The sequence below is a fragment of the Anguilla anguilla genome, chromosome 2, assembly GCF_013347855.1.
Source record: "Anguilla anguilla isolate fAngAng1 chromosome 2, fAngAng1.pri, whole genome shotgun sequence".
NCBI classification, from domain to species: domain Eukaryota; kingdom Metazoa; phylum Chordata; class Actinopteri; order Anguilliformes; family Anguillidae; genus Anguilla; species Anguilla anguilla.
The window spans coordinates 18,322,129-18,335,310 of NC_049202.1; the positions used below are offsets into that span (position 1 = coordinate 18,322,129).

At 42.1% G+C, this 13,182-nt stretch overlaps 1 protein-coding gene across 1 annotated transcript in view; it reads left to right on the forward strand.

Moving 5' to 3' along the window:
• The first annotated feature begins 307 nt into the window (after positions 1 to 307).
• sema4gb (sema domain, immunoglobulin domain (Ig), transmembrane domain (TM) and short cytoplasmic domain, (semaphorin) 4Gb) overlaps positions 308 to 13,182 on the forward strand; it is a 48,591-nt gene continuing 35,716 nt past the window's right edge. Inside the window, exons 1-2 of the mRNA XM_035405132.1 lie at positions 308 to 519; positions 10,885 to 11,128. Of these exons, the coding sequence (XP_035261023.1) occupies positions 11,002 to 11,128 (127 nt within the window). The 5' untranslated portion in view covers positions 308 to 519; positions 10,885 to 11,001. The remainder of the gene's footprint in view (positions 520 to 10,884; positions 11,129 to 13,182) is intronic.

The following is a 13,182-nucleotide window of genomic DNA, read 5'->3' on the forward strand; positions in this document are numbered from 1 at the left end:
AGCTCTTTTTACTTCAGTCCGTGTTCCAAATTAGACAACGTTCTGGGTTTTACTCAGTGCAGCTGCCCATCAAATCCAGTAATCCAGATTTCATGTCATATTTTGATGTCATATTAAGCAAAACAAATCAGAATCGATCTTTTTATTGTGCTTGTTACATTTTGGCCGAAACTTTTATAAATGTGTGCGCTCCACCATGTCTTAGGCTACATTGCGTAGGCTGTGTAATTATTATTTATCAGAAAATCGGGCATCGAGAGAGAGAGAGAGAGAGAGAGAGAGAGAGACTGTTTAATGTTAATAAGGGGCGTGTCCTGTACCTGTGTTCGAAGGTCTGCACTGGAGGAAGATAGCGTGTGGTGTTCACAGTCTTGACAGCGCAAGAGTGTGACAAGTCTACTCTGTACACTAATCTGAACTCAAATGAGAAAATAGAAAATCCCAGGTTTCAAAAAGATTTGAAATAAAGCCTATACACTCAGTTATTTTTCAGATACATTGAGCCTTCACAGCAATCAGGTAAGAACGAAATGCTGCTCGTTTTGGTGCTTATTGCAATCCAGGTTATTCTCTGTGTCGTGTGTGGCTAGCTTCATCTACTTTGTTCACTGTATAAACAAGAATACAACTGAGCCAACAAGAAAATTGTTACAAGATAAATGCAAATGAATGTTGCTTGAATGGATTGTCTTTGGCGAAACGTTATTTTGCTACTATATCCCTTTAACAAACTGAACATTCCGTATATGTAGATTGAGCGTGGTTGTGTATGTGGTACAGCTGCATGAGCACTTAATCTGATGATTGATGTTTGCGAGATATAGTCAGTTAAAATAATAACCGCCGTCCGCATTGGAGTGAATGCGTTGAAACAGTAGCGCCTGGACAGGGACACCTGCACGAGCCAGATGTGAGCTAGACGTGCCCATTAGATATCATATTAAGCCTTGGTGATAAATCAGTGTTGTGGTTTATTGAGAAAATGTTAGGTTTTCAGGATTTTTGTTCCATGGGTGTAAATGGCACGCCGTGTTAAGTCTACACCGGCGGAGAGCAAGGCGATTTCGCCCCGACTGACTGCAATGCCGTAAGACTGGCTTTGCATTTGCTCTGCGGTCGTGCGGAGGGGCACCGTTGCCACCAGAAAAGTGTGGCTTCAACACTGAATTGACTGCGCGCCATATAAAATAAATTAATAAACTGAAAACATTGTACTCTTGTATGACCCTTTAACTAATTTGTATCCTATGTGAAACCGTTCTAGTTCTATGCTATTAAATCACCGTCTTCCCCCCAAACAGCACAAAGGTAGCCTATATCGCGCAACGTGAAGGTGAACGAAATCATTGTTTTACGCAACAAAAGAAACACTTATTTAAATGTTAACTGATTTCGTTAAGCTGACAAGTTTTGAAAGAAAGTAACCCAGATAGAATCATATAGTCTACAAGTTTTAAATAGACACAGTGTTTAGCCTATTGGTTTATTTATATAGCAAGCAATGTTACTGATATAGGAATGGAACAATGAAAAGCACGCTTTGTTAAAATGACAGAAAGAAATTCCTGAGAAGTGCATGCCTACATGTTTAATGGGCAGTGGACGTTGGGTATGACTTCGCCCTCTATGTGGCACACCAATTTCACGATCAGGGACGTTGTCAAACCGCAGCCTTAAAGATTGACAACGAATAAACTGCAATGCTTGTAATGTAATAAACCGAGAGGGGACCCACGCGTTTGAAAATGTAACACGGAGGCTGGCTCTGTTTTTAATAGGCAAAACAACGATAGTCTGATCTCTTGCAATGGCTGAAATCATATTGGGATTACGGGATACTTTCTTGATTTATGCGTTGGGGTACCTGTTTTTATCATTTTTCCTTGGGGTTTTATCACATTAAAAACTGCACTGACGCCGCGAATTCAGCATTTTCTCGTTGAATAAGTATGCTCTTGAACCGAACCCCCTTTGTGTTCAATAACGTACCTCCAAGAATGACCATCTGCACAATGCAGCAGAATACCTGACCATACTATAATGTAGTAAACTAGCAATATCACGCAATACTTTAGAGGAATAATGTCGCTATTGACAACAACTTAATGTGTTTACCAATTGGGCAGCTTCTTCTGAAACAATGTTACGTTTAATTAGAGGTCTATCATTGGCCATTAGCTGGAAGCTGTGGCGGGGGGCGGAATGGTTGTGCTGAGTGGGACTCAGCAGCCGGCTCACACGTATCATGTGAACTATTAAATGCTAGCGGGTCTTCAGTGCAGTTAGTGGCTCCCATCCTTCACTAAACTCCATCCTTCCACCACTCTGCAGCGATTTTTAACCCGTTTCTCGGGAAAGAATGCTAAGGTGTGTTGCAAATGTGCGTTTACAGCAATATATACTACGCCTTACAACGCCACATCACCTATTTTTACAGGGAGACTCCGGTGTAAAATAATTCCAACTTCAGGGAAGTTGGTCTTCAGATTGAGGATAGGTATTAATGTACAATATGGACAAGAAGAGTTCAAAACCCATATGGCAGTCCTCCCTATGTTACAAAATAAACCTCTGGAGGGAAAAGAGCCCCTGCTGAACTCACCATATTTACCCAAGGTCACGACCGTCAGGTACACAGATGGCAACATCCTGTTCTGATACTCTCTAAACCTGCTCACAGATGAACAGTTATTTGATTAAACTGATTTAAGATTAATAAAACTGTCAAAATCACAGGCATCCATAATGTTTTTTGACACTCAAAATGCTCAAAATGGAAGCCTCAGTGAGGAAGCACAGTTTGTAATAGTGGGCCTTTTTGCTCCTCGCCATTTAAAAAAAGCCATGGTCACCTAGAGGTTTTATTTCACCCATAATTCACCAGTAAGCCTCTCTATTATTCCTTTGTGGCTTTTTAGCATGCAAAAAAGAACCCTATTTTCAGATGAGCAGCTTCATGTACAGTGTCCCCTCAGACTGGAGACTAAAATGTAATCAATAAGTCCTGTGTTCTCTTGCCTTCTTACACTCCCCCGATAGGATGGTACCGCAGAATTTATTGCCGCTATTGATTTGAATATGAAAGATCATATGTGTATATAAGGACAGCCTCTTTTTGTGCCTCTCAAACTGAGCATTTGTTTACCACTGCATTGCATAAGGCCTCTCCTGTCTTGCTTGCTCAATGCAAATACTGTCATCTCGTAAAACTGTGCTTTGCTCTCCTCTCTAAAATTTGCCCCGGGACCCCTCGGTTAAATTAAATTAATGAAAAAGAAAAGCACATGATTGGTTATGATGAGAGCTCCCACATTTTGTCGTCGCTGTTTTCTGTGTTCAAGGCCCTGGAATAATGTCATAGCCGTATAAGGTAAAACCTTTCATTTTATTTTTATAAGGCATTATATTTTACATAACATATAATGCCTTATTAAATCGTTAATGGTGAGGGACAATAAGGCTGTGGACTCATTATGACTCCAGCCTTGTTAAAGACAGATGAGGCAAATCCACTCATCCAGGCAGCTGAACTGCTGCAATACGATTAGCGGCCAGAGCGTTATAGTCTAAATTTAATTGTTTGTTGGTTCACATCCCAGGTGAGACACTGCTGTTCTACTCTTCAGTTGCAACGTTTAGCCCTGGTTGCGTCTGCATGGATCCAGCTGTATGGCCGGAGGACAGTTCACATAAATGGACACATTTTGTAGGCTGAGTCACCCCCGGTTAAGGACACCTGCAAAGTGCAGTGGAAACAATCCTCCACAAAGTTTAACAGAGACGACATGAAACATGAGGCTACCGCGCTTGTGTTTGCGAAAGCAGCTCTTCAGGCTCGAGGTGACGCACAGGGAGCGAAGGAGTAATTCAAGCCAAACGGAGCTCTGGTGTCCTGGCCGCTGTTCTGCATGTTGCGCGAGATCGGCGCAGCGATGGTTTAGCCCAGGGGTCTGAAACTCCAGTCCTGGAGTAACACAGGCTGCTGATTTTTGTGATTTCCTTTCAATCAGCGGTCCATCTAAGCCGAGGAAACAAGGCGTGCAGACTCTATAGCCAGTCGGTGATTTCAGTGAAGCGCATAATTTGCAGGTACACATCAAAAGGCAGCAGAGATAGCGGCCCTCCAGGATTCGCGTTTGAAATCTGTGCTTCAGCCGACTTTTGTTCTGTTTTTGGTGAATATTTTGCATTCCTCCCTGGAGAGGGAAAAGGATGGGTGGAACTCCAGTGAGAAGTTAATTGGAATTGGAAATAAATAGATTGAGTTTTCAGCTTTGCCTGAATTTTTTTCAGGAAAGTTAAGAGCAGAAAACTCAAACAATGTTGGAAACTTTACCTATTGAGTACCTCAGCACTGTTGCAAGAGAGTAATCGAGTCAACTGGGTAACAGAGATGCCTGTAAGTGGGTGATCAACTGAGCATCACTTGTAGGGTTGCCAGATTCATAATTGGTCACACCGGACAACATACTCAGCTGGAAACTTAATCACAGACGAGGTGGAGAGCTGTCGGGCTGTCAGAATCTTTCTTGGACCTTGACGACGACTATAAGAACAGATCACAGACCGGAGGTGTGGCAAATTCGTTACAAACTAACGGTAAATTCTTTCAAGCTACTACTCAGACTGGACATTATATTGTATGGTAGGGACCACAAACCACACCTGTACAAATTTGAAAACCAGATATCCGGTCGAAAACCAGGCATCTGGCAACCTTAATCACTTGCCATATTTTTGTGGCATGGTGCACGTGGTACATGCATTGCTGTTGTGTCGCAAAGACCATTTGAGCGTGGTTCTCTCTTGTGGCATTTGCTTTCAGAGGAAGCAATGAAAGACCCCGTTCAGCCCCTGTCCCTTACTGTTTTAGTGGCAGTTACTTGCAGCTCAGGTCGAATGGTTAACTTTTGCTGCATGAACGAGCAGACATTTTCAAGTGTTCTGTGTTTGTTTGTTGTGAAATGCTTGTGGATTGAATCCAGTATTAAACCCCTGAATAAGAGAATGTATAATCCCTCCATCATAATGCCGGGGATTGGGTCGGCTGTTTTTTTTCAGCCCCATTTTTGCTAATCCTTGTCCTTTGTATTCATTTTAGCCTTATTTATTTTCTACTTTTCTACCATCCAACCATCCCAATCCATAATCTTAAATTCTGACTATGTAAGTGAATATACTGTTCATATTTTTATCTACAACAACAACTTGAAGGTTACAGATTTGACATATTTGAGTCATCTCATCTTTCAAGGCAGTTTGCATTGGACGTATGTTCAAATGCAGCAGTGGAAAACGCAAAGCAAAGATTTCCCATGGGGCTGTTAGGATGCGTAGTCCATATCATCTCTGTTTATGTGGCTTCGTGACAAGTGAATGATGTTAACTGAATCACTGAAGTGAAAAAAAAAAACAGTTGTGGGAGGCAAATCATTGCTTTGCATGATTTGGAGGGTTTCTTAAATGGATGTAAGTGTTGGAAGCTGTACAAAAAAAGTTCTGTTGGACAGACCAATTTATGATTTGTCTTAGGACATTTTTGCAGTTGCATTCAAAAGGATTAGCTGTAGTCCTGTGGGACAGTCCTGTCAGGAGGAGGCTAAACAGAGGACTAAGCCAAATGTGATTAATAGAGTCGGCGTGTGAGAGTGCATGTACTTGTTTGAATGAGTATGTGAGCGTGTGTGTGTGTGTGTGTGCATGTGTGTGTGCGTGTATGGGCATGTATGGGCGTGTGTGTGTGTGCATGTGTGTGCATGTGTGGGTGTGTGTGTGTATGTATGTGTGTACATGTGTGTGTACATGTATGTGTGTGTGCGTGTGCGAACATATGGTGTACAGAGCATATGCGCTTGCTTTGCTCATTCTTGTAGTTGCTGTGGACTTTGCTGGTCTCTCCACTGCCTGCGTGTTTCTGCCACGTAATGCATTGGCACAAGGGGAATTTACTTGCATTTGTCAAGGGAGGTATGTGGTCTGATGGTCTGATGTCTTTATTGTTTACTTCATTGTTGTGATGATGTTGGCACACCATCTTACCAGTACTGGGGATATATGTCTCTTTCCCAGTAACTTCAGCTGACTTCTGTGGGCTTGGGTTAGAAACGGGTGCACTTTCGTAACATCTCACTACTTGTCATAAAAAAGTCCAAGTGTGATTCCAGTTTTTTGGTTTCTGCCATATTGTTTCTCTAAAAATGTGATAAAAAGCATATGCTGCTTCTAAGGCAGTGCAGAGTGCACTGAAAGCCTGAAGATTGCTAAATGGTGCCAGGCTGTTAATTAGCACTACTACAGCGCTGGAAAAACTATCAAGCTGTTGATCATCAGAGAAAGGATTACTAGTCTGTTGAATCTAATTAGCAGACTTATGTCCCACATTCATTGTAAGGCAGGAGAATCTGAGTACTGTTTAAATACGTGTGAAGTCCTCAAGCAGCGTTCATCGAGTTTTATTATGGACTTACATGTTATTGTCTCAGGGGTTCTTAAACAGAGAGACAAATGAAGATGGCAGATAAGAACTTCAGTTCCTTATGAAGTTTACTTTTAATCTTGTTCAGAAGTTATTTATTATTTCCAAAATGACATCCGACACACGCTGTAACCTTTTCTTATTGTGGAGCCATTACTGGAGGTGGTAATATACTCTGTGTGAGGGGGAAGGACCATGGCCCCACCTGGTGTCAGGTCCTTTGATTCTAAGACCCAGGCGCTTACTGCTTGTCTGAATTGCAGACCAGTGTTGTATTCAGCTGTGTTTTCATACTGCATGGGTCCCCATCCCTTGTCCTGGAGAGCCACAGCTTCCAAAATCACCAACCAAAGTAGAGCAAACCAGGTGCAGTGACTTAACTGCGATCAGCTGCTTTAATTTGCTTACCAGTTAAACACTGAATAACAATGAAAATCAGCAGACATTTTGGCTCTCCGGGGCCAGTTGCCCTACAGTGTGTGTTATAACATGTGATTTGCAGAAATGAGGATGTAGGTTAGGCACCGTCTTCTTTGTGTGGTGCGTTCGTGTTCTTGGCCCTCGGCTAGCCGGAATCGTTCCCCACGCCATGTGCTGGGTGGCAGCTGCCTGTTCCCAAGCTATTGCCATGGTGATGGAATTCAAATAAGGATCCGGCAGTGCGCGGTGGCAGCAGGGCTCCGTGGCATTTTCATGCCCATGCTTCTCGGAGTGTCTCCAGGTGTCTGGCAGGTGTTAGCCTGCAAAGACAGAGAGAGAGAGAGAGAGAGAGAGAGGGAGAGAGGGAGGGGGGTTGGTGGTGAAGAAAGATAGAATGAAAGAACATCACCTTTAGTACCAGTGTGCCACTGTGTCAGAAAAAAGCCTAAACAAACCCATTTTATGCCATGCCTGACATTACAGACAGAGCCAGACTCGGAGAGCGAGGGGGGGGGGGGGGGGGGGGGGGGGTGAGATGGAAAGAGAAAGAGAGGGAGAGACCGAGAAAGTGGGTGAGAGAGCCCAAGAGAGTGATAGTGAGAGATCGATAAAGAGGAGAGAGTAATGGACTTACAGTTGTATGAGAGTGTTAACAATAAAGACAGCACTAGTGTGTAGGTGTGAAAGGAAAAGCAAGATAGTGGGTATCAAAGAAAAAGACAGAAAGACCATGTCTATATATGAGGAAGAGAGAGGTGGGCTTTGTAAAGCAGAGAGATAGTATATCTATATTATTATATTATTACGTTATTATTCTTACTGTTTATGTGTATGTATACATATGTACCTGGATGTATATGTATATATACAGTCTATTATTCTGTTATATATACTAATGGAAATTGTCAGTGCCAATAAAGCACTTTGAATTTGAATTTAGTATGTCTATATTATGTCTATAGGAGATAGATAGCATTTATGCTGTATGTGAGGAAGAGAGAACAAGGGACTGAGAGAAAGAGAGAAAAGAAGAGAGAGGCAGTAGAAGTGAAGTAGTAAGTGAGGTAATGAGAGTGCATGTGTTTACTGTCCCTGGCGAGAGGTGGGGAGTACAGCTTCTTGCAGTCATGGAGTGAAGACAATGCTTCCCCCAGCCTTTTTACCCATCATTCAGAAAGACACCACGCGTGTGCATGTGTGTTGTCTGCTGTTGTCCTCACATTCCCCTCCAGATTCAGGGGCTACCCAAGGTATCAAGGTCTTCTTCTTTTCCTCTTTCATTCTTCTTCTGTGATGGATATCTTCCACACTCAGTAGTGGATTTTTAAGCCAGGGCTCTCTGTGAGTCATTTCTCAGTAGGCTTCGGGGACAGTTAGTTGAGTGCTTAAAAGGTCTGGTTAATTTCTGTTCATGCAGCCTGATTGGTTCTGTTGTTACAGTGAAGCAAATATGTGAGACCTCCTTTATTGAAAGCTTTTTTGTTGTTGTTTAGATGCAGTATTTGTCTAGATCAGTTAACATGGAAGTGTTACTGCAAGTATTCTGTCTGTGCAAGGGGCTTATTACTTAAACATTATTTCACCACTTGAAATTTTGTGTTGTTATTTATTCATGTACGTATGGCTGTATCCGGAGTGTTCTAAAATTCTGAGTTATTCTGTGTGAGAGCTATTGCACACCTCCAGGATAGACAGGATGCTAAAAAATGGTTTTTGGATGGTGGATTGCAGCTTTTGCCGCTTTTTTTTATTTTTTGAGAAAGTACATTTTCTTCAAGTGATTTATAGTGAAATGTTGTAAGAGGTACTTCAGCTGTCATATTCTATTTACCGCATTGCTGTGAATGAAGACCCACTCCCTTCAATATCTTACTAAAACTCAAAGCAACAAACATATGGTATATCAAACTCATACTGTATATCAGAGATAGGGGACCCACATGTTGGCCCAAAGGCTCTGTGGGCTGCAAACATAGAATTCACTAGAATTGAGTAGCAGAACCTGTATATCCTCCTGAGACCTGGGGCCTGTATCACAAGGCAGTATTCCTGAGTTAGCTGGATACCGGCAGTGAGTAAAACCCGGAGCAGCTCTTTTTCCTTCAGTCCATGTTCCAGATTGAGAAGGTGTCCGGGTTTTACTCTGTGTAGTTCACCAGCTGACCCAGTGAACTCAGTAAACCACATATGTAAACAAAAGCAAAATGTTAACAGCATAATATATGATCTTATTGTTTTAATTAAAAGCAACGTGTATTTGTGAACTGGGCTGCAGTTGGCCCATGGATTGTACATTTCTGCTAGCTGCTGTGGAACAGTATGGCACCTGCATCCATAATTCTGAAAAGCATCAGTACACACGAGGTGTTTGGATTGTCTTATCAGCTAAAGCACTGGGGAGTCATTGCAGTTCACTATCACACCTGGCCGTACCAGTGCTTTGGAGGTGCAAGTATTGCATGAATGAATTATATCATTTCAGGGCACGGTGGGTTTCACCCAGAATGACCCCATCAGTAATGGATTTATGCAATCTAAATTGTTTTATTAGCTTGGTGAACTTGTGAAACTCTCCTCAAGTGCGCAACAGAAGTGGCCAGTCTGGGGGTTTTAACCCATGTCCACTCAGTTGCCATGGTTTCCTTGGACTGTTTATGGTTTGTTCTGCTTGTTTTCATCCAAAATATTCTCACAAAAATGAGTGGGGCAGCGCGCATTAGCAATGCGTTACTTTCCAGTTGTGGTTGTCTCCCATGACGGGACAGTGTTGTGTACTCTGGCTCTCTTCAGTGATGTCACAGAGAGTTTGAACTGGAAGAGGCTGACGTGTTTACCTAACCCAAGTGGACTTTCTGTTCTGTTACTACGGCGACGACTTGTTGGTCACTGTTCAGTATGAGCTCTTCTGTAAAGATTGGTTGAAATGTATGTGTGTTTTTGCCTGTCCGATTTGCATTGCATGGGCCACAGGGCACGAAAGGCAAGTTAAATGTGCCAGGGCTTCAGTGCAGTCTCTGTGAACAGTGGAGTATGGCTTATCACTCTGTTGTGTGTGTGTGTGTGTGTGTGTGTGGGTGTGTGTGTGGGTGTGTGTTTGTCTGTGTTTCTGTATCTAGGCAGGTTCTGGGTGAAGAAGAGAATACGTCATAGCAACATAAGAAACGACAGTTTCTTATGTCACATACATCGTACATTTAACTCAGAGGAAACAGAAGAAATTGGAAAAACAAAGTGCAGGCACTTGAATCTTTATGTTAACCTCATGTTAACTTAAAATTTTTAACTCAAAGATTTTAAAAAGTACTCATTTAATTCCTTAGATCTATGCACCCCTGCATGCAATCCATTTCTATTTAAATGTACACTATTTTGGGTTAGCTGCCATGAGTTAAGCACTTGTTAATAGCCTTCCTGGATGTAAAGGCTCAGATTGATAGTTCTTCTCTAATTAGCTTGTACGCCTGTGGTGACACTTTAGAGTGAGCTGTATAAGACTATCATCAGCATGTAAGATAATTTCCCAGATTGAAGACAATATGCCAAAACATTTGAATCTTTTACCCTCATTCCAGTTAAAAAAAAAGTTACCTGTTTTTACAAGTAGCTCATGACGTTTTATCAAAGATCTTTGACTATTTATTGTTTGAAGAGCTGTTCATCAGTCTAGAGAATGGATTCTGAGTGGGCATTTTGCAAACCCCATGTCACCCTTGTCCTTATGTATGAAATCATGCAGTATGGCCTATTATCATATCAGAAAAATCTACCCTGCTGTGCGATCTGTCAAGAGCCTGCAGTGTTGAATGTCTCTAGAGCTGCCTTTCCCTGGTTCTAAGATGGTGAGACTCGAGGTGGATTTCTGCAGTGGCAGTAGCAGCCTGACAACACAGCATCTGGCTTGCCTCTGAGAAATCAGGATGAGGGACTTTATTATTATTATTATTTATTTATTCACTTTTGCTGTTGTGGCTCTTTTGTTTGCTCTCCAGATCGAGGCTGCTGTGAGAAGATGAGCTAGCGGCGGGAGAGGAGCGGGAGCGGAGCCTGCTGATTGGTGCGTGCGAGCGTGCCAGCGTGCGTGAGACGGAGAAGCCGGCGCGGTGAAGATGGCCTGCCGAGCCTCGTCGCAGCGCCCCCTGCTGTTCCTCGCCTTCGTGACGGCTCTGTGGGGGTTCCCCTTCAGGCCCTCCCTCGACTTGGACGTCACCCCCAGGATTACGGTCTTCTCCAATGGTAAGACCGCTGCTGTGTTTACCCTTGCCTTCGCAGCCATGGTGCAGTACCTCCTCCTGTCCTCTAGGGGAAAACATGTGAGCTCATATGGGTAACGGGTTGCAGAATGGTTAGAGCTTTGACTTCATTTCATTTGTTAGCATCCCAAGGACTTTAAACATTCAATGTTTGTGGATGCTGATACCCCAGCATCATCTATTGGAGATGAGAATGTGAACTGGGCCAATGCTCATTGCAAGGGCTTTTTGCTTTTTACTGGAGCAGCCATCTCTCCAAATCCCCACTTTCTCTCCGGTGGAAGTGCACCATCCACACAGGAGGCAGATAGAGAACAGAGAACAGCACCAGGACAAGCCTTCACTGGGCGGGCAGGGGTGGGGCAGGGGGTAAGAGGGGGTGGCGAGCTGAGGCAGCCATGTGAAGCACTGGTGTGGGGGTGCAGAGGGGTTTGGGTTGACACTGGAGTTGCCGCATACAAGTTTAAACAATGGCCCCACCCTGGGCGTGGTGTGCCAGCATTCAATACCCATGGACCTTGCGCCCACGCGCCGTTTGATATTTTCAGAAAGGCGAATCGATAGTTCTTCGGCACAGCGTGTGCTTTACTTCAGATGTGGTAGGGATTATTAAAAAAGCCGCCTCGCCCTAACCCTGTCCTAGTTTACAGAGTACCTCGCCTCTCTTCTAACAATAGAGAGAGAGGGAAACAGAATGAACAAGACAGTGAAAGAGAGAGAGACAGAGCACCGTGAACACCAAATAACAATTCTCAAGCAACAATCATTTTAGTTTCATATTTAGACTTAAAATTCTATTATGTTAAAATGTTATTACTTTTTTACTAAATAAGACAACAAAAATTGCCAGTGGTGTGCTTTTCAATATTTGCCACTGGGGTAAGCAAAAATAACTTAAACAAGATAATATCTTCTACTTGAGAGAAAGAAAGAAAGTTTTAAAATCTTATTACAAGACTAAAACACTTGTTTATACATACTTTTTGCTGAGACAGAGGAAGGGGGGGGGGTAGTGGGGAGGACAGAGAAGGGGGTGATGAGGAATGATAAAATGAAAAAGAACATACTTTAATACCAGTGTGCCACTGTGTCAAATGTGAAAACAACCATTAAAAACAAACTCAGTTTATGCCATGGCTGACACTGTTGAGACAGAGCCAGGCTTGGGTCTGATAGTGGCAATTGAAATTTATGCCTGAATGTTCACTCTTTCAAATAGCTAAAGCATTAAAATAAATATGTTCCACCAAGAGAAAAAGCAAATATTGTTTGAAAGAATTTTAAGCAAATCTCACAAAATAAATAATTTTATAAAAAATATAGTTAGAAGAAATTGAGTGTAGCTGTACGATGGTTGAGGAAGATTCCAAAAGAGGAACAGAAAGGTAATAAACGATGAGTTTAAACTTCTTCTAAATACAGGATTTATCTAACTTTCAGTTTAAATTTGTTCAACAAAATTACTAAAAATTACTTTAGCATTTGCATAGTTTAATTCTATTTGAATAACAGTTGGTTTTTATATACAGATTGTTTTTTTTAAATTTTAACTTAGTGAATTTTCACAGAGAATATTTAAAAACTGTAATCGTTTAAGGCCTGCTCAGAACTGACAGAAGGTTTCCATGTGTATTACCACGTGAAGGTTACCACTGAATGACTGAAATACCAGCATCAAAAACACACTGTGCAACAACTATTATTTTTATTTAAATTTTTAAATGCCTAATTTATCAGAGGAAAGGTTGTGACATTAAGCTAATTTTACTCACTTGTGATTCTGTGTGTTTTTAATCCTGAAAGCCACACAGTTAGCTCCACTACAGATGGCTTTTTTAATCAATCAGCAGTGCAGCCATTTATTGGTCTGCTAATCAGAAGTGAGCTTACGGGCCATGGACACGCTTCGTCAGACCTCCAGCTCTGGCATATATACTTTTCCAAAAAAGTATATATGTTGTAGAAAAAAAGTGACTGCACTGGATCTTTACCAGTCCTAATCTTATAGTATATAATATTTGCATGATATAATATCTA